This window comes from Aplidium turbinatum, chromosome 10 (genome assembly GCF_918807975.1).
Source record: "Aplidium turbinatum chromosome 10, kaAplTurb1.1, whole genome shotgun sequence".
Classification (NCBI taxonomy): domain Eukaryota; kingdom Metazoa; phylum Chordata; class Ascidiacea; order Aplousobranchia; family Polyclinidae; genus Aplidium; species Aplidium turbinatum.
The window spans coordinates 7,568,265-7,594,856 of record NC_137481.1 but is presented as its reverse complement, the minus strand read 5'-3'; the positions used below and the strand labels follow the sequence as shown (position 1 = coordinate 7,594,856).

Below are 26,592 nucleotides of genomic sequence, written 5' to 3'. Positions count from 1 at the left end.
CGGACCTTTTTTGCCCGGCGATCCAACATCTCCTTTGGTTGAACTTGTGCTACTCCGTGGAGCGCTGGGACTCTCGTTCTCATCGCAAAACAAATTACATGGTCTTTGAGAAACGACATTTTGAATGATTATGAAAGAAATGAAAAAAATTATGTTATTCATTTTGTCGTGTGAACAACAAGACCTATTCTAATTTTTTTCCTGAAAGTTAAAAGGGATTTCATTTTTACACAAAAACATAGTTAAACATTTGACGACATATTGCACGAGCAAATTCTAACTGCTTGATTTTTGATTATTTTATCAACGTTACTGCAGTAACACCATCGATTGTGTTTTAGGGCTGCTCGAAGAAAAAAATTTAAAAACAATTTTGCAATTTCGAAATATTTTGTTTCGTTTCGATGCGAAATTTCTTATCTCATTTCGGTTTCGTTATGCATCCCAAACAAAGCGCACAAGAATCTTAGAATGAACAAAACCCTAAAAAAAGTTAACGCTTTGAACTGATCCTGTACCATGATAGTGATAGGGTAAAATGAGGGAATAGAGAATAGTTTATCCTTTTAGTGGTTCTGGATTTGTCGCAATCTACTACTACAGTATCATAGCCGATGCGGCCTTTGATGAACTAATTTAGATCAGTGTTTCTCAACCTTTTGTGGTCACGACCCCTTTTAGGTGCTTAATACAGCATGCGACCCCCTTCCTGCTCTCTTTTCTATAGATCAGTGGTTCCCAACCTTTTTGTTGTCAAGGACCCCTTTAGACAAATTATTAATTCTGCGGACCCCTACCTAAATTTTGCCTAAAACTCAATTAACATAGCCTACTATTGATTATTGTAATAATTATGCCACTCAACTACTGTGCTGTGTCATATTGCATTGCCGCTATAACTCCTGCGGCAAATATCAGGTTAAACAGTTGCTCAAATAAGAAAATGAATAAATTGTTCAAGAAATGTCAGCAGTATTTGATTATTAAGGTGACCCAAAGTGCCATGCCGAAACTTTTTCAACGTAAGCAAATTTAATGAGAGGGCTTTGTTGCCTTTCCTGAACTAAACGACAGAACTGTGCTTGAGTTTTTGACAATGCAACACGCTCACGCATGTCATCTTCAACATCCAGGCGATTTCGATGTTTAGTTTTTATTGTAACAAGAGCTGAGAATCCTGCCTCGCAAAGGTAAGTGGTTATGAATGGTAACAAAACAATAATCGCTTGCTTTGCCAAGAATGAGTAGGTTTGCAATTGTGAGCACCAAAATTCTTCCACAGTTTTTGAATGAAATTCAATGCGTAATAACTCTTTTGATCTCAAATCAATTGGGTCATCTTTACTGAGATCGTCATCGCTAATGTTGTTCAAGTCAAAAAGAAAAGGGTTTCGAATCCATGTTTCAGTGGTCATTTAATTTACTGAGATCGTCATCGCTAATGTTGTTCAAGTCAAAAAGAAAAGGGTTTCGAATCCATGTTTCAACTTCGTTCGGCAGGTGTTCTAAATTAAAATAACGTTGAAATGAGATTTGCAGGGTTTCCAAGTGTGCGCAAAATTTTTCTCTCATAGAGATCAAAACAGTACATTCTCTTTGAGTTTCATCCATCAAGATAAGATCTTCTAACATTGGAAAGTTAGTGTAATTACCTGCTTCCAATCTGCGTATCCAAACCGGTAACTTGGCTAAAAACGCTTTCAGTTTTTCAGCTGCATCAATTATTGTCACACCTGGTCCTTGAATGCCACGATTAACATTGTTAATATGACCGAAAATATCGGCTAAGTAGGTCATGCCGTATAGAAAACTTTTACTCTCAAACAATTTTGAAGGGGGACTTCCTTTTGCTTTCAAAAGAGTTGATACCACATTTTTTAATTGCTGCGGTCGTTTTAAAACTTCTCCTATAGATAACCAACGTACCTCAGAATGATACAAAAGTAGCCTACTTCGTAATCTGACCCTACTTCTTGACAGAGCGCTTTAAAAGTACGGTGGTTTACAGCTCTGCTTTTGATGAAATTAACAACTTTCACGCAATTCGTCAGAATTTCTTTGAGACTTGCTGGTAAAGTTTTTGCTGCTAAGGCGTAGCCTACCTGTGCAAGAAGCAATGGGTAACAACAACAGTAACAACCACGCGAGGAGGCCCAGGGGCGCCGGAACGATTTTTGACTGGGGGGGCAAGATTACGAAAAAAGGGCACTTTTTTTTACTAAAAGGCAATTTTTTTTCAAGTTTTAAGATAAGATATAGCAATAATGCTAATCTATCAGCTCACTATGTATTGAGTAATGATAGCCTACAAGTGTCCAGTATACAAAGAAGGTCATCATGCTATGTTATAATGATGTAACCTACTGTCAAGCCTTAAAGCAGCCGGTGGCCATGGCCGCTAAGTAGTGCTTGAATGACCACCGGTGCTACCTCCTCAATCGGCCAAGTTTGGCCGCCGGTCTCTTCTAGCCAAATATTTAATTTCGCAATAGAATGATCGTGGATTAACTGTCAAAAATATGTAGTATCAAAGAGTGACGCAAAATTAGGTCAGTGCGTCATAATCGCCACTGTTGCATTGTGCGGGGATATTTGTTATTGATGGAATATATCCATCTGCGATCACCAGCGCTGTAAGTCTTGTTTGTAATTCTCGACGTTTATTTTAACAAAGTCTTAATTCGAAGTGCTAAATTACATCGGCTGGCAATATTGTCGTTTTTATGTCGATTCGATGTTGTCGGACATTGAATCGTTGTTAAAAAGGAGAACTATAGGTTAGTTGACATCCAAGGGGAAAACATTTTTTGATCATATTTTGCAAAAATTATGCTTCTTTTAGTAATGTCCTTCACATCATTGAAATACTTATTTTATTACCTTGTCGCATAGCCGTACGAGACCAAACCATTTTGGGGGGGCAGAACGTAAATTTGCCCAAATGTGCACGCTTTTATAGAAATTGCCCAAATATAATGTATGCGGTGCGTGATAACAGTGAAAAACTAACATAACAAGATCACCAGCAGTGGCGCAGCCAGTAATTTTGAAAGGGAGGGGGTTGACGGTGTGTTTCGCTTATGGCGACATTCAGCAGTGGAGGGCCTCCCCCAGAAAATTTTGAAAAATTACTTTAAATTTGGTGCATTCTGAGAGTATTTTCAACAAAAATGTGGTTATGAATATTCCTGTAAAAGGGTGCTGTCCGGTGGCATAGCAAAAGAATAAGATCATGTTTTTCTTCGGCATGTTTCGGAAATAAAGCTACAAGTCTCTATGTTTTCTTGTTGCTAATTCCTGGCTGAGATATTTGAATGTTTGGTAATGGCAAAACTCGCTCTTTGCAATACCCACCCCCCCCCCCCCCCCCTGGCTACGCCACTGATCACCAGCTAGCTAGAATTTCTTACCAAAGTAGGCTAATCCAGTGGCGTTGACAGGGGGGTCTAGGTGGTACTTTTGGACCCGGGCCCGGAATATTTAGGGGGCCCGGACTTAAAAAATTCCCCGCGACTTCAAATATTATCAAGATCTTAATATAATCAGATCCAAAGGAATTGCCATCAAAGGTTAAAACAGCCACTTCAGTCGTCAGATGGTAAAGTACCGGGCCCCCTTCCGGGTATAGTGATTTCCCTAACCACGATTTTTTTTCAAAAGCATGAAATATTTATCTTCACCCACTCTTTAATTCTGAATATATATATTTTTGGTGGTAATCACTTCTAGCTACTTGCATCTACATTACATAACCATAGGAGATGGGGGGCAGTCGCTTCCCCGCTGAAAAAAAAGTCCCAAGTTGGGGCAAAAAATGTCCAGTTATTTGGGCAAATCAATCTTACCATAAGGTAAGCTTATTACTGATATTCACTAACATGTAGGCTGCATTTCTTCATGGGTAAGATTTAAAAGCCTACTGGTTACTGGTAACTTTATGAGGTTTTTTGTTTTTTCTCAATTTCCTACTAATGTAGTTGATTATAAAAATCATTTGGGCAAAAATCAGGGCCGTAGCCAGACCGCAGAGCAAGGGGGGCCAACTTTTTTTAGGGGGGGGCCAAAAAAATTTAAATGGGCAAAATCATTATAATTGTAGCTGTACCTTGAATGTTGGGATTTTGCCAGAGGGGCGAGGCCCCCCTGGGCCCCGGCTGGCTACGGGCCTGGCAAAAATATCTAGTTATTTGGACAAATCAATTCTTACCATAAGTTTTCAACATTCTACCAGTTTACTAACTTTATTGTTTGTAGTGTTGCATTTTGTATAAAAAACATTTTGCTTTGAATGTGAAACAGAGTATCGACAATTTTGAAAACTTTTACATTTGGTACTAAAATTTGGGCAGAATGTTAAGTTTCGATTCAGTACTTGCAGAAAATAATGCTTCGACAAGCTGAGATAAGCTTATTACAGATGTTCATTAGAATATCACACTAGCCTACATTCCTTCATTGGTATAATCTTGAAACCTTGCTGGGTTCTGGTGAGATCATGAAGTTTTTGTTTTTCTCTATATCCCACTTATGTAGGCCTAATTGTTTGTAAAAATATTTGGGCAAAAACATCCAATTATTGGATAAGTCAATTTTACCATGAGTAATGCTGTGCTCGCAAAACTTGACTTAAATACTACAAAGATAGCTTATCATTTTTAGATATGGTCAAACAAAATAAACATTTGTTATAAACTTTAATAATCAACAGTTGTGAGGCCACATATACACCACTTTTGTGAGCATTGATCCCGGCCACTACCTATAGTTATGCACAAATTGAAAAAGTATATTAAATGAAAACAACTTGTGAATTTTCCTGGATTTAATTTCATGTTTTTGTGAGCTATGGTTTAATTGTTTTCTATATTGAATGTTTTAGTATGCTGTTTGTCTTTGCCAGTCCCAGGGTTGATATGCTCAGCTATTTACTATCTATGACACAGCATTAGAGCAACAACAATCAAATATAAAGACACATGTTATGTTGTTTTGTCATCCAATTCATGCAGTTAATATACCAGGCAATGTAAACAGTGCTATTTTTGTGTCATGTTTTGGTAATGTGGTCTGTATTTTGTGGCAATGATTGAGTTTGAAGTTATTATCCGGGAGACTGGGAGTCATTTTTCTTCAGTGCTTGTGATTTGAGTAGGCCTAGCTGCTTCATTGTGAAGTAAGAGTATTTTTGTAATGATCTTCTGAAAAAGGGGGCCCGAAAATAAATTGGTACCGGGCCCGAGAAATCCTGTCAACGGCCCTGGGCTAATCAAGATAGAACAACTGAATTCATCTTTGAAGATAGCCTACCTTGCTTGTGCATTGCTCGATGCTTTTGCACTTTGGCATAGTAAGTAGGAGTAACAAATATTGTTTTACACACCACAAATAATAAACAACGCCACTTAAATATTCAGTTGTGATGTCAAAAAAGACTCAGAAAAATAAACATTGCAGGAAACCGGCTCAGGGTGACCATGCGGATTCAGAAAAAACTACATAACAATAGATAAATTATAATTAAATGTAATAAAACACAGACATATTACTTCTGTTCAAATAAACTTTGTTCAATCAATTAAAGTAGTTTTGATGATACGAATTTTAGTACAAAAATAAAAAGATCTGGCAGCACTACTTCTAAAAATATGGTTAGGCTAGGTAATTTGATGACAAAAATAACTAATATACAGTACCGGTATTCTAAGTTTGCATACAGACGATGACGTAGAATTCAAAGAACCCAATTAGCCTAACAGTACGTATTTACATTGATTCAATGTCTGAATATTGAATAATATTCAATCATTGGATTTGCAGAAGGCGTCGTTGGATTTTCAAAAAATCGCCGAATAGGCAACTCGCCGAAAAAGGCTCAATTGCCGAATAGGGAACTCGCCGAATAGTAGCAGAACCTTTTATAAAAGTAAATAAACAAAGCTAATCAACACCTTAACATCACTTTTAACAGGTATAACATGTTTTTGTTAAATGTTGTGGTGTTGCTTAGCTATGTCCGTTTATGGTTGAAAAAGTACTGTGACCTCCCCACCAGAATTGTTTTATAAAAGTAGGCTATTCACCAGATTTATATAAATTTATATTTTGTAGTTGCCCAAATCAAGATGATGCATTTATTGATATTATGAAAAAAATTAAAGACTTTGTAAATTTTGATGCCGAGGCAACTGCATCATGCCAATTTGGGCAGTTTTATAAATAGACTATGATCAGATATTTTCATATTTTTTTGTTGCCCAAATCTAAACGATACAGTTATGTAAATGGGAAAAATTAATGAATTTGTTCATTTTGGGGAAACTGCCTCACGCTAATTTGGGCAGTTGCATAAACAGACTAATCAGTTTCATCAAATAGCCTAATTTCATGTTTTCAGCTGCCCAAATCAACACGATGCATTTGTAAAAATTAATAAAATTAGCTATATGGCAAATTTTGCCATTTGATTTGGGCAGTTTCACAAAACTATTAGAGACATATTTTGGTGGCTGCCCAAATTGGCATGATGCAGTTGGTTAAATGCATTTCGTACTATAATTTGATCACCATGGAATACAATACATCAATACGGGTGTGCCAAATGACAATTTTGCGGCACATTTCTTGTGCAAATAAGAGGCTGTACTTAGTTTGATAGGTAAAAGTTACTAATTTATAGTTTTTCTTAATTCATGCAATTTTGTAGCTTTTATATAGCAATTTTTGCCCTAATAACTTCAAAATTTTGCCCGAATTCGCGACGTTTTGAAACAACAGGGGGGGCGGCTGCCCCCCCTGCCCCCCTGGCTCGTACGGCTATGCCTTGTCGTCATCGTCAACACAATCATGTCGAGCGTTGTTTTTCGTTGCTAAAAAGAATTCTAGAGGAGTGGCGAACTTCTTTAAAATCAGCCACATTGGAGACACTCGTGCGAGTGTCGTTAGATGGTCCCGCAGTACTGGATTACAATCCCGATAAAGCAGTTATTGCGTGGTGCAACGATTCTATTGTAGGACGTCGCCCAGGCCCAGACTTCAACAACGCTAAGTGATCATTTTAGCATTGTTAAAAGTTTAATTTTATTTACTTGTGCTATCGTTATTTTTATTTTGTATTTTGGCCTCCAAGCACACAGATTTGGCCGCCGAGAAGGAGCTCCCGAAAAAAAGGCCTGTACTGTGTTGCAAAATTTTCTGCCGTAAATATTATTTTGAGGCAAAAATGAAAGATTATTATTAGGCTAAAAGCGAATAGCAGAAATTGTTATATTGCAAAATGTGCAGTTGCTTACATGACTTTAAAAGGGCACCATTGCCCCCCCTGCCCCTCCATCTGCAGAAAAATTGAGGGCAGGGGGGGCATCCGCCCCCCCTGCCCCCCCGCTTCCGGCGCCTCTGCGAGGAGCTTCGTTTTTTTACTAAAGCAGCAAATCCAGATTTGTTCCGCGCATAGCTGGTGCTCTATCCGTGCGTATAGAACAAATTTTTGTTTCCAAAATTCATCAAGGTAATCACAGACCCTCAAATGCTTTCTCACGGACCCCCAAAGGGTCCGCGAGTCCCAGGTTGGGAACCACTGCTATAGATAATAACATTTAATTTCAAAGAACTGCTGAATGTCACAACTTTTAATGTTTGGCGTTTCAAACCGGCCTCATGGCGATGAACAAATTCTAAATGCTTGCTGATGTGATTTGGAATGCCTGGTCACAGCGGTAAACCATAATCTCTTCGTGGGAAAATTGTAACATAAAGTTCCCGGATCCGTTTGTCTGTATGCATGGGCTCCGTTAGAGGGGAGCCGGGAGGTGATTACCCCCCCACCAATCGGAGTGGGGGGTAACTAATGCAAAATTACCCCCCCCCACTAATGTAGAGGTAAAAATTTCATTTTTAATATATTTTTTACTTTTGTGTTTTATTTTTATATTTTTATTTTTTTTGCACAACTTTTGAGGTTTTTGCTTGGAAACTCCGACTTGCAAGACAACGCCAAGTCATCTATGGCCAAACTATGAATCCTGTCAAAAATATACGCATCGCAATGCGCTGTGTGTGACGTCATAGTTTCTCACTGCTACACACTGTTTAATTTCGCTTTTACCACTCACGAACGAAACCCACTGCAGTTGCACTGTTTCAATGTCTTTATACTTTTGGTTGTTGTAAAAGTTAATGCATTTTAGCTTTTATTTTATTTTTTTGTGAATTGAATGTAGGCCTAGACCAGGGGTGCACAACCTTTTTGCTATTGCCGGCCGCATTCAGATTAATTCTACAAAGCACGGCCGCTAGTGAGTTTTAAATGATTTTTTTTTAATTTGCGTTATTAAAGAGAAGAATTTATTCGTTAATATCTACTAAACTTATCATACTTATACCTAATAGCGCCATAACACTTTTTGAAATGAATTTATTCCGTCTGCGACATTGCAACAAGTGACTCCCTTGATTTTGCATACGAGCAGATAAAATTGCTTAGTTGAGAACCTCTCGAGATACAGTCTTAGTTGAGACTCCAGGTTTCCGTCCAACAATCGCGTTCGGTAGGCTACTCGTTTTTCAGGTAGGCTACTTCATTTGTGAAAAGGCAGACTCGCACACGTAGCCTAAGGGCTTCGGAAAAGAACAAGAGTTTCTCTTGCCAATTCTCGCAACATTGGATAATCAAGTGCACTTTTCTACATTTTCGACACAGATTTTCCTCGACTTGCCTAATTTTGCGTAATTGTGTGACATATGACGACGAAAATGCTGCTTTGCATTATCTCCATTAACAGTTTTAACTACTTGACTGCATATTGGACACATCATAGTAGCCTATGCGCTGCCGTCTCGATCATGAAATAATCCAACTCCCATTTGGAACTGAATACCCTTTTCTCCTCTGCTAGTGTTCTTTTTCTTTTTAAGGACATAATGCAATGTAGGCTAATGTTACAATGAAATTGGGTCGAGGAAAAAGTTTTGTCTCTAAACGATTTTAACAATACAGTCTAGCCTACAAAAACTTACGATGAAAATGTTTTTCAAGCTCTAAAATTTGAAGGTATCCAGTGGTTCTAGATATCCTTGTAGCCTATAATATTTAAAATACATTTAATTTTTTTAATGAAATAATTTTTTTGTTTCAACAATAGGACACGGTCGCCAACACATGCTTATGAAATTAGGCTACGTGTTAACGGCCGCATAATTATTCATCGACGCCGCATGCGGCCATACGGCCGCAGGTTAAACACCGTTGGCCTAGAGTTAGACCCTAGATGCCGAAACTTTTTCTTTCACTGTGGATGTTATGGCACAGGTTATCGTGTTGTATTCATGCAATTGTAAATTAAGTTATAGAAAGCTTGGACCTTAACGCTTTTGATCTTTTAAATCTATTAATTAAATCTAATCTTTTGATCTTTAAAATCGGCAGCAGTGGCCGAGTGGTTAGCGCGTTGGGCTCGCAGACGAGAGCCTGCATGTTCGACTCCAGCCACCCGCACTTGCTGTTGTTTCTCTGGGCAAGAAACTTTACGATAATTGCCTCTACCCAGTGATCGATTTCGAGTAATGGGTAGTACCAAATTTAAGTCATAAGTAGAGTAGACAACCAGAAACAGACATTGCCGTCGGCTGCAGCGTGGGTCAGGTGTACGTCGGAAGGCGTACACCGATGCATAGCGCTCAAGTCCGCTTTCCCGCAATGCAGGATAAATATATGAAAAACAAACAAACAAACAAACCATTTAGCGTCTGAAGCGCAAAGTTTGGAAGACTTCAGCCAAGGAAGAATACAGAGAGGAATTTTTGCGTAGGCCTACGTCCCCTCTTCCAGTTAAATTTGTCTAAAAATCTCAAAAAATGTGGCAAATATTAAAGAGCTTTTGCTCGCGATTTTAGATTCGTTGAAATAATTTTTCGACCTTAAATCGTGCTGAAAGGCAAAAATTTTGCGTCTTCGGCGCGAAATATGCCGCCTAAGACGCTGTATAAGAAACTGAAGCTTTCAGTAATGCGAAGGAGGGTCTGGGAAGCGACCTCCCAGAAGTATATGTGATGCGATAATCCAATAAGCCCCCTGTCGATGTCAAAACATCGTTCCCGCTCTGCTTAAATTACCCCCCCACTCTCAGGAAGTCTCCGGAGCCCCTGTCTGTATGTAATGACCGAAAAGAAACACTCTTCAGGAAACGTCTATTTGAGAATTGTATTTCTGTAAAAATAGCCTCAAAGCTGTCAATGGGGTGCAACGCGATACACCACTAAAAACTTGTCACTACAATACAAACTACTTAGATAAAAGACGGAAATTTCGTCCAGCTGGCAGCACTAAGCAAAACAGTTAAATATGCGACTAACTTTCAAGCAACAATTTTACGAATGACGAGAATAATTTCCAATATCTCAAACGCACGTAAGCAGCTATGTGACGTAATAATGATAGGCAGTGATAAGTTATTCAAGCACCTGTTCAAGCCTGGCCCACACCAGCTCAAGTCTAGCTCACACCTGCTCAAGTTTGGCTTACACTTTTTCAAGTAATTAAAGATTTAACGATGATGTAATGTTATGCTGCTCTGTTGTCACAACTTTTTTAGCTCACCCGATTGAGTTTTTTTCACACTTTTACCAACGTTATTTTATGTAAAGAGTTCGAAAACTCAAAATATTTTAAACAATTTGAAAAAAAATTGTTTCGTTTCCCAATTTCGAAAGCTTTCATTGTGTTTCGAACCAAAATTATTTGTCTTGATTTCGTTTTGAATTAAATTTTTATGCGAAAGATTTTGTTTCGGTTCGGCCAAAAAGTTTGTTTCGTACAGTATTATTGTTTTCCTACATAACGTTTTGTAGCTATAAAAACTTTTCAAAATTAAAGATATGATAAATGAGCTTTATGTTTAATCTAAAACACGTTGCTTGCAACTCATAATCTTGCTGCTTACGACAACTCTTGCAGGTAACTCATTAAAAACTTCACGAGGAAGTTTCGCGTGACTTCTGGAACGAAGAAGCTTCAAGATCAAGCGGCGCTGGTTCGACTCTCGGGGTGTGCGGTTGAGCGACGCACGTTGAGAACTGCTCTCCATTCAGCGGCATCTAATGAATGGAATAATTCCCCAGCAACAAGACTTCAACAATCGGAAACTTCACTCTGTTAATCTCGGTGACCGGCCTGCGTCAGTGATTCAAAGCCTCCACAAGTATGCGAAACCGACAAGATTAAGCTCTCAAAGAAGCTTTCCCAGTCCGAGGATAAAGATTCAATCAATCAGTCTAGTATTAAAGCAGGGGTGTCCAAAGTCCGGCCGTAGGCCAAATCCGGCCTGTAATATGTTTTTGTATGGTCGCGCTTGTTGTTGCACAGTTTGTTATTTTTGGCCCGCAGACACACAGAAATCATACCAATTCAACTTGAATTTTCAAAAAGATTAGTGAAGACAATGTTTTTTACAGCCAAAAGCCAGGCGAGAAAAGTTGGAAGCATTGTTGCGTTATTATTGCAAAATCAACTATTATTGCTTGGAGAGTACTATAGTAAAGAGTGGTACAGTCAGCATTCATTTATTTTCTTGCAAGCAAATTCAACGACCGCTTTCGAGATTTTGCCGCGGTTGTAAAAGGCGTATTGCAATTCTCTTATTCTGCTTGAACCCTGATGAGGCTCCAGCTTACGTGCAGCTAACTGAGTTTCTGCGATGCCGAGCCAACAGCAACACCTTTCTCTCCCGCCTTTTTACCAGCATCTATTCTGGATAAAACCAAATTTCCAAAAATGCAACAGTTTTTAAAGAAAATGTTGAGCTTGTTCGGTTCAACATATTTGTGTGAGCAGACGTTCTCAGTTATGAACTTGAACAAGAACCGCTTGAGATCAAAGCTGAGCGACTGCCATCTACGTGATATTTTACGCTTATTTACCACTAATCTCGTACCAGACTTGACCTGGGTAGGCTATAGAAATCAAGACGTCAGTTTCATCCTTCACATCTTTAACCCTAACAGAATACTGGAACCTTTATATTGATTTATTATATGAAAATGCCATTAAATAACACGATGTCACTATACAGATGCAAAACTTTTACTCAAAACAAGTCTGTCAGAGGCTGTTGGCCCGTTGGCACTTTTGCATTATCAAATCTGTCCCGCCTGGGAGAAGTTTAGATGATTGCATTAAAGTTAAGCGATTGCGGCAATACAAAATGGTTCACAACAATTGAATTGGGAATGTTGCAAAGTTGAAACGTGACGCGTCAAACTGGAAAGTGTTTTCTTACCACACGGAAACTGACAACTCCCAGTGGAAGCACCTACAAGGAATAAGATTTAAACTGGTTTCTGATGTGTGCAGCTTTTTTCTGTCACAGTTAAGCGACTTTAGATTACGCAAAATAATTTGTGCACTATAAAAACAATAATCAAACTTACTGGAAATAGAACTCTCTACTGTACATTGCGTTGGAGTATCTGCGCTTCATCAATAAATCAAAGTGTGTAGTCTCAATTACACAAAAAGTTAAATCAACAGTTTTTAAAATTAGCTTATGACTTCAGTAACGCTTTGTTGCTAAAAAGTGTTTTATAGTATATTAAAATTTTGGGTTATTTTTTACTTTGCGTGTTGAATGCATTCACAGTGCCAAACAAGCAACATTTTAAGCCTACCATTGTGAGCACGTTTTTCGATGCTGCAAATTTTACGTACTGTTCATAACTCGTATGGTTTGATTGCTAAACTGTTAAGGGTATATCGAAACGTAACTATCTCAAACCATTAAAATTATCTTATCTACTGGAGACCGAACGTATATTTGTCAAACATAAAGATGAGCACTACCGAGATGCGAATCCTCAGCTCAAAAGGAGGGGTAGCTGTCGTCAACGTTTTCTTTCTTCAGTGGGTCTTGCCCCTACACCTACAGCAAGGACGTAGCCACTGGGGAACTTGGAGGGGGGAAATCGACCCCCTAATTTTTCTTGCCCCACAAAATGGGTGTTTAATGCTACTCATTACAACATTTTAATGACATTGCATTACATATTGAATGACGTTTCATAAATGCTTGACTGATTTCAGGAGCTATATTTTAAACAAACTTTTTATTTTCAATAAACGTTTGCCCCCCACAACAATTGTCTGTAGCCTACCCTACTAATATTTTCTTTTTAATAAATCAGCACGTAATATTTGTTTCTTGTCTTTGTAGAGTTATGCAATGGTCACATGCGATAATTAATAAATTGTATATGCTGCATTTAATGTTAAATGTTCATTATTATTGTCTATTTGCATCCGACAAAGCTGTCCATATCCAAAACAACAAAATAATACAACTGCAAATGCACAAAGAAAGTTACAATATATTATGTTGAGTGATATAATTGCTTTAAACATATGCTACAGTATGGTGTCTATCGATAAAACACAAGATATGTTGATTGGATTAGTTTGAGGTCTGCGTTCCATCCCGCTCCTGTTCCGTAGCCGTCATAAACGAATCCAGAAAAATCTCCACAATAGTTGACATCGACGTTGTCTGCAGTGGATCCAATGCAGGAATGCTCCAGGTTGACGTGGCTTGACTTCGCTTTTGTTCCCGGACACATCGCGTAGGCGCTTTTTTCGTTATTGATTGCTCGAAACTGAAACAATAATTTTGTTTTATCAATCAACGTATAAAGATTTATTCTAGTAGAACAACATTACAGTGCAAAAAGTGGTAAGTAAAACATAAGATCAAATTTAGCTGCACACTCTCCAATCCCCATATGACACAAGAAATTCATTTTTGTAAGTTTTGTCAGTTTTTGCAAAGCGTGTAAACTCTTTCTATATATACTCTGATAAGAAGTAGCAACTCTAACAGATTACATGGCAAAATTTGTTGAAATCTTGATGTTCAGGTGTCCCTTTTGTTTCAACTGCTGTTTTCCTAAGCCCTGTGTTGCAACGTCGTTTAATAAGTTAGGTTGCTTGCGTGACAGCAATCGGCATAGATATGGGAGCTGAGAGCAGGGCCTCCGAGAGAAGTTAGCACTGGTCGGGAAACAATACAAAAAATAGGCCCCATAATATTTTTTAGCAAATATACAACTAATTTGTATCTTGCGTTGCATGTTCGTGTTAAGCTGAAATTAGCCTACTTTCCTCAGCATGAAAAGAACTTCCTTCAATGTAAAAATCATCAATAATAATCATTGGATTCCACTTGCAGCAAAAATGCCATTGAGGCAAACTATTTTGTCTAGAAAGCTTTGTAAACACACAATAGGCCTACAGGCAACGAAAATAGTTCAACCAAGCATTTAATTCAGGAATGTCCAAAATTTTTTCCACGCGAGCCAGATTTGATAATAAGTGTTCGCGGGCCAACAGCCACAATAATTTTTCTGAAAACTGCAAGTTGAATTTATATGATTTTTGTGTGTCTGCAGGCCAAAAATAACACATTGTAGCCTACAACAACAGGCGCCGGCCATACAAAAACGTCTCGTGGGCCGGAGTTGGCTCGCGGGCCGGACTTTGGACATCCCTGATTTAATTCAACCCTTTCTGGACTTTTTGCAATGCAAAGTTACGGATCACACCATCAAATGATAAAATTTTGCGACGTCTGAATTGATGCACAACATGTTAGGCTTTTCAATCGGTTTTGAGTCATAGGCCTACTGGAGCGCAAACAATTCTTTACAAATTTCAGTAATTGCTAAAACCACGTTCTCAAAGCGCAACCGTTGAAGATAGCTACCGGAACACAAAAAAATCATAGCAAAACTATTTGGAAAAACCTTTCGAAAGTTGCAATCAATGATTCCTTGTGTAGAGATTATGGGGTGGTTCCTTTTGGTTTGCAGCTGAAGTTTGCTGTGTGGCTTTCTGTCAAAAGTACCAACTCATTCAAAATGTCTTGAAAAATGTAGTTGTTGTAGCTTACAAATGGTTTCAATTTGTTCCACATGCCCGCAACTGCACAACAGACATACAATGAAATTTTCATGGAACTTCAAACTCATCGACGATATGGTTGAGTTTGTTGATACATTTGTCGATTCCAACAACTATCGAATCCTTTGCAATGTACGGTAGAATACATTTCCTTCGAATGATTCAGCTGGTTAAGTGGAGTTATAAAAGCGTTCTGTCCTCAGAAAAAGAAAATCCTTTTCTTTTAAATTTATAATTGTCACTGCAACTTTAGCTTGCGAGTAGTAGCCTACTCTTCTCAGCTTTCTCTTACTTAGATTACATCTTCCTTTATGTCATTAAATTCATCAGTGAATCTTGTTTAGGACCGTAATCCACATAATGCAAAGCAGTCACAAATTTAAAACTGCTCGTTGTAGGCTATTAGCATTGACTCAGCTTCCGATCAAGCTCTTGTTGGTTCCAACTTAATGCATTTAAGAAACGTCTTTAGAGCTTCAATTGCAAAAGGGTAATGTAAAGTTTGACTGCACCACGCCTTGATTACCCTCTCGAAGTCAATTTTCTTTGCAAGATGATGGGACAGCTTACTTTAGATTTTTCAGAATTTTTCCTCTGACTGGGCTATAACTTTAAAGATGCCACAAGCTTACAGATAATCAATTACTCCAAAATGATAAGACATTTGAACAACGCTGTCTGTAGGCAACATTATGAATTCCAACTAGATTTAGCCCAGGGATATGATTTAGCCTATAAGCAACAACATCCATAAACAAAAACTCAAATAAAGAAAAAACTCACTACCTTCCAAAATCACGTCATGAGAAGCATGACCAACAAAAGGCTACTTGACCACACGAAAACAGAAGATCTTTTAACTATGACAAAATTACATCCAATTGCAGCAATATTAAAATCAAAAGTTTTAAAACTGTTCGGCCACACTAAAAGATCACAATTCGGAATCAGCAAAGTTTGCACAGAAGGAAAAGTAGAAGGAAAAAGAAAACGTGGCAGACAACCAAAGCGATGGCAAGACAACATCCAATCATTGACCGGACTCAACTTGGCGACACTGGGTGAGCTGGCTTAAAATCGCCACTCTTGGAAGCAAATAACTCATGTTGATGCGCATCTGCTACAGGCGGAGATGATGACTGATGATGATGATGATCCATAAACAAAAAATATACAGGATTTACTTTCTTTAATCGTGCTTGGACTGATACCTTTAACTTTCCCAGTACAACATCCTATGCCTGGCCAACGCAGATTTTGAAGTTAAGGTTCAGTTGCCAAGCAAAAATAGTTTCCGCCTAGCTAAAACAGCACCAGTTTTCAAGTTGAAACTATCAATACAATCGAAACCGTTCAGTGATACAGAAATCATGTCAGCTTCAGATTTTACGTCTTGAAGCTGTTCAACATCGCCTACCTTAACACGAAAATGATTTGTTCTTGATGAGAAGCATCGAGAGTGACATTTACAATGATTGAGAAATACTTGGAACTACGCACTTCATTTAAGAATTTGTTGATTATTTAGTTGGTACATTTTTACTTTAGTACTAAAAATGGGCCCCCCTCAAAAGTGCAAAAGCAAAAAACTACTCGTTTTTCCTTTACAATGTTTTGCTAGGGGGGAAACTGGCCCGACTTCCCTCTCCTCTCGGAGCCACTGGCTGAGAGGCAGGGAATTTGATTGCACCACAAAACTTTTGAAATTGTCAAAATATAGGGCAAAATACTTCACTATATTTTACCAATTTTATTGAAATTGAATTTACAACTAAAATGCGCATGTATTAATAGCCTAGGCCCTAGTTGAAAATTTGGCAGAACATTTTATAGTGCTTACAAATCTATTATTGAAAAGACTAGGTGATGTAGATAAGCTCCAATATTGAAGAATCCTTTAAACAGCTATCAGGCATGCATGATTGGACAACTGGAATGATCTTTAAAATATATGTCATTGAGTTTAAGTTTCAAACCGTGTTTGTCCGATGTTTGATGGCTAGTTTTGGTTGCCAAGCTTTGTTCACGTTTTTTCCTCGTGGTATGTTTTATCGAATCCAAGTAAAATACCGCAGCAACAAAACCTTACGAACAAACGTCTGCGTCATACGTAAGTATCCCATGGAAATACGCTAATATCGCAATATAACATGACTAGTAGGCTACAGGTTTTTTTTTTTTACATGATTTCATGTCAATGCTAAACTCCAATTTCTGTAATGTCCTAACCTAAACTAAACCACTTATTTACCTTACGAAACACATGATTTTGGAACTTTTGCTTACCTCGATGAATCCTGTATCGATGTGAGGTTTGACATTGTCACCAAATAGTTCTCTGACCATACCACCATCTCCTTTATCGAAAGTTACTGGAATCGCTGGTCCATTGCCAGTGACTGTTGTGTAGACTCCAGATTTAAGAGGATGATGGCTTTTGTATAAATTGAGAAGATTTCCACCAAACCGCGATAAGAACCCATTGCTAGTACGATATTGAAGATAAGATGCTGAGTTGTAAGCTCGAAGAGGAGTGTCATTGGGAACTTGCCAAATCATAACATCCCGAGCTGTGAGATCGAAATAAGCTGGAGCTTTGTAGTCTTCACTTGTTGCAGAAACCACGTTTCCAAAGACTTGATAATCAAACCAAGCATTTCCACCAGATTGTGTTCCCGGTTGATTCCCATACTCACTGGACCATTTATCTCCGATTGTACATTTTCCAGAACTCCGCCGAATATTGTTTTCATGAATGGAAGCGACTAGAGTCCAACCCCCGTTGTTGATGCTCATATCACAGTAAACAGGATACTTGATATTGTAACCATCTCTAATGCTGTAAACTCCATTCTTAGCACCATTATTGTTGTTTTTAATTTCGAGACAGCTTCTTGGCACATTTTCCATGGAATCTTGAAACATAAAAACAAAATGTAACATTTGCAACTGAGAAATGCATTCAAAATTGATTCAGACTAGAGCAAAAATATTGTAACTGCTCAAAGTATTATCACTTGTCAGTAGGGGAAATGTTGGACCTATGAGCCACTTTTTGATTTTTTTTTTTGCCATATTTTCTTTATCTTTGAAGCGTCAATGCTCTAAACTTGCAGGAACATTCCTTGATCATTGAGGTCTACAATGATTAAGTTTGAAGTGTAGCTGAATTCTGACTAGGAAACTGTTGCGTCGTAAATGAACCTTTCCGAAGTGGTTCATAGGTCAAGCAGTGTGTGGTCCTATAAACCACCATGACAAGACCTGCGAGCCACCCTGCTGACCTATGAACCACTATACAAGATACAAGCAGAAACCAGATATAAGAAAACACTTAAACACAACACGAAATGAAGGTGTTTGAAAAAAGAAAAAATACAGAACACAGCAAAACGTTTTACCGTAAAACCAGATGAATAAGTTCATTAATCTTGTTTTTTTCGTTCGGTTCCAAGCTTGTCCGCTTAGCTTCTTTTACATATTTTGACAAAGTTGTTCTGTCCACACTGTTTTGTTTGGCTGCAGTGCGAACAGATAAATTGTTGTGCAAGACATGCTGCACGGCCATTTGCATTTCAACATCAGTGAAAGACCCTCTTGTCTTAACAACTTTATTTGACATATTTTTCGATTCGAGTATAGTCTACAACGTAAATTCTACAAATGAATAGATTATGTTATGCCTTAATTTGACAGCCCATCATGTTGTTTTTACTTTAATTCATCACCTTTTATTCATTGTAATCATATACTAATCATATCACCAAAATGAATGTAGCATATAAACCAAGTATATGCTGCACCTATCTGCTATGAACCATGGCTCACAGGTTATTGTTCAGAGTGGCTCATAGGTCAGTTACCCTAATGCAAGCACATTTTTAGATCTGAACAAAAAAGTTGAGACACCTGCTCTATGCTAGCTAAAATATAGCACGAATCTAACTTGCTTTAAATGGTACCTCCTGCAAATTTAATTGAATTATACTTAATCCATCAAAATAAAACATTTACCTGCCACAAAATTTACTTATAGTAGTATAAAATACTATGTGATGCCTAAAACTGACTGGTCTTTCACCACGTTTATGAAGCTTTCTGAGAAACGTTCTTTGTCTCGAAGTCACGTGACAGTGAGGAATGTGGGCGCTAAAGACTTCTAGAAAAAAAAAATAGCGGGAGTGGCTCATAGGATAACTATGGTCATAGGTCCAACATTTCCCCTACCTTATATAAAGCGAAGCTTTCTAATGATGATCTCCCTACACCATAGTACCGACATTATGCGAATATTATTCTCGAACTTATTTTCAGATTTTTTTATTAAATGAGCCCATGATGTAAACATGGCCCACTGCAGAGGGGGCCATGATGTAAACTATTACATAATATGAAGCACAACTGACACGTTGTGCAAATCCTTGGCAAAACTAGCGTTGACATGATTAATTTTGCATTCTCGTTCAGAGTTCTGCATGCACATGTGAGAAACTGATGCTATGTTACATATTCTATTTCATAAAATTTAACCTGAAGCATTCGCTTGTATAATGGATACTGATAACACCGGTCAACAAAAAATTTGTTGCATTTTCAAATTCACTTGGTCTTGGGTAATTTTGGGGTGCTGAATCCGAATATGACGTTATTTTTGGTCTGGAAGCTCTAGATTTTTTGCAAATTTTGATTTTTTCCTTTTTTTGAGTAAAAACTAAATATTTTTCAAAAAAATTATATTTTGATGAATAGGAAAAAAAAAACATCTTTTACGACTGAAATAACTGCTTAACTGTTTTGTCAATAGCTTAGATCTATACTTACTGATAGAAATGCACCGAAATATTTGAAAAAACATTACAAAACCATTCGAAAAGCGTCGTAAACAAAATTTCAAAAACTATATAGGCTATATACATAACAAACGAATCATTTTCGCAACTACAGTAGTAACCATAGCACTGCATGCAGACCTATTGCAATTACAAGCATAAATAAGCTCCTTTAAAAGTTTGATGTTGTGAGAAAAGTTCACTGGCTGAAAATAGAAAGCGAAATCCACACTACATGCTGGGCAAAAATTGGCGTTTGAGGCTCTTGCGTTTGTAAGCTTTTTGAGGGCAGTCTCGTTTAATGCTCCAGCAGTAATCTGCCATCATGTGTCGATTCCATCGGCCTTGGTAACGTTCTTCTACTTTCATAAGATCCTGGTGGAACCGCTCTCCTTGTTCGTCACTGATAAGCTCCAAGGTTTTCTGGAAATTTATCCAGATGACTGAATAAGAAATGAGCTTTAATGCTCATTCTGCATCCTAAGTCGCGGAATGCAAAGAGCATTTTGCTCGCAAGAACCTCGTAATTGTGAGCCTTTTTGTTTCCAAGAAAGTTTTTAGTGACATCCACAAGGGACAACCATGCTGCTCTCTCTTTGGTTTTCATCTTATCGGTGAACTGTTGGTCTCGCACAAGGCTTCGAATTTGTGGTCCATTGAAGACACCATCTTTAATCTTTTCATATGAAATGAGGAAAATGTGTGAACAATATATTGGAAGCAGTCGCTATCAGGGCTTAAAGCTTTCACAAACTGTTTCATCAACCCTAACCTGATGTGAAGAGGGGGGAAAACAATTTTGTCTCTACTTACAATTGGATCGTTTAACATGATTGGCATGCCGGCTTCAAGTGTTTCACGTATGGGCCAATCCTTTTGGTTCCAATGCTTGTCATTAGCTCTGCTGTCCCACATGCAAAGATAACATGGAAACTTTGTGTATCCTTTTTGCTGACCAAGTAAGAAACCAACCATTTTCAGGTCAACACATAATATCCAATTGTGCTGATGATATTTCAGCAAGTCAATGACTAGCTTAATATTATCATATGATTCTTTTAAGACAGTTGAATGACCAACTGGAACTCCTCTATATGCATTACCATTGTGCAAAAGAACACACTTCAGGCTTCGCCTGAAACTGTCTATAAATAAGCACCATTCACTTGAATCATATGAAGAAACTCCTAGTTGGACGAGAAGGCCTGGAATATCATTGCAGTAAATTAACTACTTTTCTTCTGAAAAAAAAAGACATAAACATTTCATCTCGTTTCCTGAAAAACAAAACTTTTGTGGAACGGTCCAATAGGCTAGGTATTTTTCACTAAGCCTTGATGCTAAAAGCTCAGCAGCTTGCTTGGATAAGTCCAAGTCTCGTACCAAGTCATTTAGTTTTGTCTGGTTAAATTTCTGAATGGTTAGAATTAGAGCCTTCTGAGTCTGCATCTGCTTCCTTAGTATACTCGCATTCCATACTATACAGTGGTAAATCTCAGAGTCTGTTTTTTCATCATTGAAGGATGCAAAACTATTAAATACGAGGTAAAACGTTTCAGAGTGAAGGATAGGTCGAATAGCGGGAAATCGAGGTTAACTGCCGTGGTAACTAGAACTAAGTAGTTGAAATTTTGTTTTAAATTTCAGACCAAATGCTGCAAGCCTCAAAATATCTACTGGTGTATTGCATCAAAACTAGAGCTTGCAGAAAAAATCTGATTGCAGATTTGGAATCAGTGGCTAAAACTCATTCAGAATCGATCAAAAAATCTCTTGCAACAGGAAAATTTTTTTTTTTGTTGACCAGTGTAATAATCGAGAGCTTATTTTTTAGTTTATAAAGTTTTAATCTGAAGTCTAAACATACCAACAACACTTTGTAATCTCGGAACTGTAGAGATTAATGTTCCAAGAGCAGGACAGTCAACATCACACGACTCTCCCTTTTCCCCTTTTTGTCCAGGACCTCCCATCGGACCTTTTTTGCCCGGCGATCCAACATCTCCTTTGGTTGAACTTGTGCTACTCCGTGGAGCGCCGGGACTCTCGTTCTCATCGCAAAACAAATTACATGGTCTTTGAGAAACGACATTTTGAATGATTATGAGAGAAATGAAAAGAACTATGTTATTCATTTTGTCGTGTGAACAACAAGACCTAATCTAATTTTTTTCCTGAAAGTTAAAAGGGATTTCATTTTTACACAAAAACATAGTTAAACATTTGACGGCATGTTGCACGAGCAAATTCTAACTGCTTGATTTTTGATTATTTTATCAACGTTACTGCAATAATACCATCGATTGTGTTTTAGGGCTGCTCGAACAAAAAGTTCAAAAACTTTTAGAAATTTCGAAATATTTTGTTTCGTTTCGATCCGAAATTTTTTATCTCATTTTGGTTTCGTTTTAAAATAATACTTTTATTGAAGAATTTTGTTTCGTTTCGTGTTTCAAGCTATTTCGTTTCGATATGCATCCCAAACGAAACGCACAAGATCTTAGAATGAACAAAATACAAAAAGATGACAATTTGAACTGATCATGTTGCATCATGATGGTCATATGGCAAAATAAGGGAATAGAGAATAGTTTATCCTTTTAAGTGGTTCAGGATTTGTCGCAATCTAAAAGTTATTAGGGGTGCCAACTGCCAAGTTATTTACTTATCAATTAATAGATATATTTCATATCATCAGGGCCGGATTAAGAGTATTGTGGGCCTAAGGCTGTTTACTAGAGAAGGGCCTAATTTTGCAAACCAAGGTACAAAAAAGTAATAAAAATGCATACATGAAAAATTAAAATTATTTACTGCAAAATAACATAAACATAACAACATAACAGAAAAACGGCTAATGATGGCGCGTAATTGGTTTGGGAAACAAACACAATTTTTACTGTCAAATTTGAAACAGATGGAAAAGGTTTTGGAAAGAAAGAAATGGATAGTAGGGACCTATGGTGATACTCTACCAAATGACACTCTGAACCAGGAGTTTGCAACCTTTTTTCCACCGCGACTCCCTCAGAGCAATCAATGGAGTCTCGTAACCCCCCTTAAAAGTATTCAACAAAAGCATATTTTAAGCAAAATTTAATTAAATTTGGTTTATGCCGACATCCCGTTATGTTTAGTTTTGCTGTTCCAACGTATACTTCCGAAACGAAAAACGTTTTTTTGCGATGTTATTACGACTTTTATTATATTTCCTTCGATTATTATTTCCATTTTCTATCAAGCTTGGGTAGATTATAGGAAAAAAATAATGAGAATAATCTACGTTTTCGCACTTTCACCGGTTGAATTTATTGCAATCTTTTATGAATTTATTTAAATCAATTTCGGTGAGATGGTTGGTGCTGCATATTTTTAACTATCAAGTTTGTCAATGCGTGCACATGCTGCTAAAAGAACTTCCAAAATAGCTAACACTAATTTTTTTCAATGTTGTTGGAAACGATACTGAGATATCTATATTTTGCATAGGATTCTACATAATTTTGCTTTTTTACCTTGGCGTTGTCACTGGTTACTTAGTTTGCACAAAGCAACGTACAAGAACTTGGTGAAAAATATCGAATGCTTTCCTATAGTTTAAGCCTTGTAACGTCTGAAAGCCTAAACGATATAATAACCTCAAGTAGAAGAATGCCCAATTGCAAAAAAAACACAGTTTTTAATCTTTTCTGGCAAAAAATAATTGAAAACAATACACTGGAATTTCAAGCGCCTCGCGACCCTCCAAAAATGGCTCGCGGTTGAAAAGCCCTGCTCTAAACTCAATTTCGATAAAAGTGGCGCCTACGTGGTTTTGGAAATGGGCTCTTCATATGTATTGACTCAACTCAGTCATTCGTTTTTAATCAAAAAGTGTAGGCCTACTGTACTGGATCGGTATCACTACCAGCTTTACAAAAATTTAACATTAAAAAATAATTGAGGCCGAATTTTTCTAGGGCCTAAGGCTATAGCCCTATTAGCCTAATGGTTAATCCGGCCCTGTACGGTATATCATCTAAAACGACAAATGAAGATTTGATACTATTCGACAATTTCAAATAAGACATCAGCAGTCCTCGGAAAATTTTAGTTTTCTTAATCCAAATTTACCTCGTAGTATTCTGTTTCAAATAGGCCAAATTTTGGGAACTTTGAGTTGTGAGTGCCATCAAGCAAGTCAAGGGAATTAAAAGCATGCCGGAAGTAGCCTACTGATAAAATCAAAAGACAAAACGAAATTGAAGGAGTTCATATGAGAGATCACAGTTGATAAAACATGATTAATCTGTTCGAGAAGAAAATCATACCTATTTTTTGAGATTTCGATAAAATTTGTTGTTGGAATGGCCACTCGGCACTCCCTGTTGCACATTGCAGTTAATTTGCTAAACGTTTGTTCAAATATTGACGTCCTCATAAAGGGGAGACATCCAAACGAGTATAATAACATTATATAAGGACAACGTACCCCAGTATGCTGTCATTGTAATTGACATCCACTCAGCATGCCAGGCATAGCTTATTCGTTTTTTTAAATAAATTCTCTTTGATTGACGTTTTGTTAACGGAAGCGTTTAGCAAGTTTTGGGTTGGGCTCTGTGAAAATTTGTGAGTCAATAGTGTTGAAAGCTTCAAGTATGAAGCTTATTCAGAAAGTTATTCTAAAAGTTAAGATTTTGAATTTGTCTCAAATTAAAGAAAAAAAACTTTTAGAGACCGAAAACAAGCTTTTAAAATGTTAATTATAAGGAAGGGATTGCTTTAAATCATCGAACTGAAGAAGCTTCTGATCAGTTATTCCTGGCAGTTTCCCGTACTTGTAGACTAGAGGCTTTGAACTACTGGCACAGGCTCGGTTACAGAGATTAGCAGAGTGGAGTTTCCGATTCTCGAAGTGTTGTTGTCCGTAATTTATTCCATCCACTAGGTGCCACTGAATCGAGTGCAGTCCTGATATTCATTGCTCAAACACGTTGCTTGCAACTCATAATCTTGCTGCTTACGACAACTCTTGCAAGTAACTCACTAAAAACTTCACGAAGAAGTTTTGCGTGACTTCTGGAACGAAGAAGCTTCAAGATCAAGCGGCGCTGGTTCGACTCTCGGGGTGTGCGCTTGAGCGATGCACGATAAGAACTGCTCTCCATTCAGCGGCATCTAATAGATGGAGTAATTTCCCAGCAACAAGACTTCAACAATCGGAAACTTCACCCTGTCAGTCTCGGTCATAGCCGTAGAAGAGTAAAACGTTTTGGGTGGGCAAACATAATTTGCCCAAATTTTTCAAAATTTGCCCAAATTTTGTCTTTGTGCATATATTTTCAAATACACAAAATTTCAGTCTAATAGCTCTACAGTCATCTACTTGACCGTGTACAAAAACACAGACAACAAAACGTAGCCTACAACAGCAAAACAAGGCTTAATTAACCTTAATCTACGTTCACAGACCTGTCCGACTGTCCGTGTTCAAACTAAACAAACCGTCAAATTGAAACATTTTTGTGTATCACAAAAATATATATATTAAGCTTAACTGAATTCAACAACGATTTGAACCGAGACTTCACCAATAACTGGATAGCAATTGCTGAATGTTTATGTCACCAGATCATTTGAAAATCTCCAGCTCAACTTCAATAAAAGGCCTGACCAAAAGAAGCTCAATCTTTTCAATTCAAAGATAGTCCAAAGACTCAATATTTGTAAATTTGCATTAAAAAAGCTAAAATGACAACCCGTTTACTTATCAAATCAGTAACATTACTTAATCCATGCTACTTCAAATCCTATAGCCTGAAAAGAATTTGACAGTTTATCATAGCCTAACTATGCGCATCAAACTTGCACCTTTGAACAAAACTACTTTTGATACCAAAAAGAGTGATACCATATTACAATGAAATCATAGTCGATGTTCTTTCAGAAGATCAATACAAAGATATTCTTACTTCACAATAAAGCAGCTACTCAAATCACTAGCACTGAAGAAAAATGACTCCCAGGTAATAACTTCAAACTCAATCGTTGCCACAAAATACAGACCACATTACCAAAACATGACACAAAAAACAGCATTGTTTGCATTGCTTGATATACAGTGTATCAACTGCATGAATTGAATGACAAAACAACATAACATGTGTCTTTATATTGGATTGTTGTTGTTCTAATATTGGGTCAGAGATAGTAAGTAGCTGAGCATATCAACCCCAGGACTGGCAAAGACAAGCAGCACTTTAAACAAAAAAAAAGTCTATATAGAAAACAATTAAACCGTAGCCCACGAAAACATGAAGTTAAATTGAGAAATATTCACAAGTTGTTTACATTACACTTTTTCACTTTGTGCAGAACTATAGTTAGTGGCCGGGATCAAATGCTCACAAAAGTGGTAAGCTTACTGTATATATTATGTAGCCTCACATCTGTTGATTATATTAAAGTTTATAACAAATGCTTATTTTGTTTAACCATAGGCTAACTAAAAATGATAAGCTATCTTTGTAGTATATATTTTACTTAAGTTTTGTGAGCATAGCATTACTCATGGTAAAATTGATTTACTCAATAACTGGATACTTTTGCCCAAATATTTTTTACAAACAACTACATTAGTGGGATATGGAGAAAAAACAAAAACTTCAAAATTCTACCAATCAAGAAATGTAGGCTAGTGTGTATATTCTAATGCAGGGGTCACTAACCTTTTTTGCATGCGGGCCACTTTGGCACCAAGGAAAGCTGTGGCGGGCGCACTAATAAAATTTTAGGTAGGTTGACTCTTGTGCTAGAAAAGAACGCATTTCGTATCCAGTATCC

At 37.4% G+C, this 26,592-nt stretch overlaps 1 protein-coding gene across 1 annotated transcript; it reads right to left on the bottom strand.

Moving 5' to 3' along the window:
• Nucleotides 1-12,001: 12,001 nt before the first annotated feature.
• On the bottom strand, nt 12,002-21,918 carry LOC145778613 (intelectin-1a-like). The gene is made up of 3 exons (XM_082590138.1): nt 21,635-21,918; nt 17,225-17,853; nt 12,002-13,635 (listed from the first exon to the last, which is right to left on the bottom strand). The coding sequence occupies exons 1-3, from the start codon at nt 21,900-21,902 to the stop codon at nt 13,405-13,407; spliced, it is 1,128 nt and encodes a 375-aa protein (XP_082446264.1). The 5' UTR covers nt 21,903-21,918; the 3' UTR covers nt 12,002-13,404.
• Nucleotides 21,919-26,592: the final 4,674 nt, after the last annotated feature.

Coding starts and splice junctions, on each gene's coding strand:
- LOC145778613 (XM_082590138.1), bottom strand. CDS start 21,902: ATGAATAACATAGTTCTTTTCATTTCTCTCATAATCATTCAAAATGTC. Junction 17,854..21,634: donor GAGATTACAAAGTGTTGTTG/GTATGTTTAGAC, acceptor TTATGTTTCAAG/ATTCCATGGAAAATGTGCCA. Junction 13,636..17,224: donor TCGATACAGGATTCATCGAG/GTAAGCAAAAGT, acceptor TTATTGTTTCAG/TTTCGAGCAATCAATAACGA.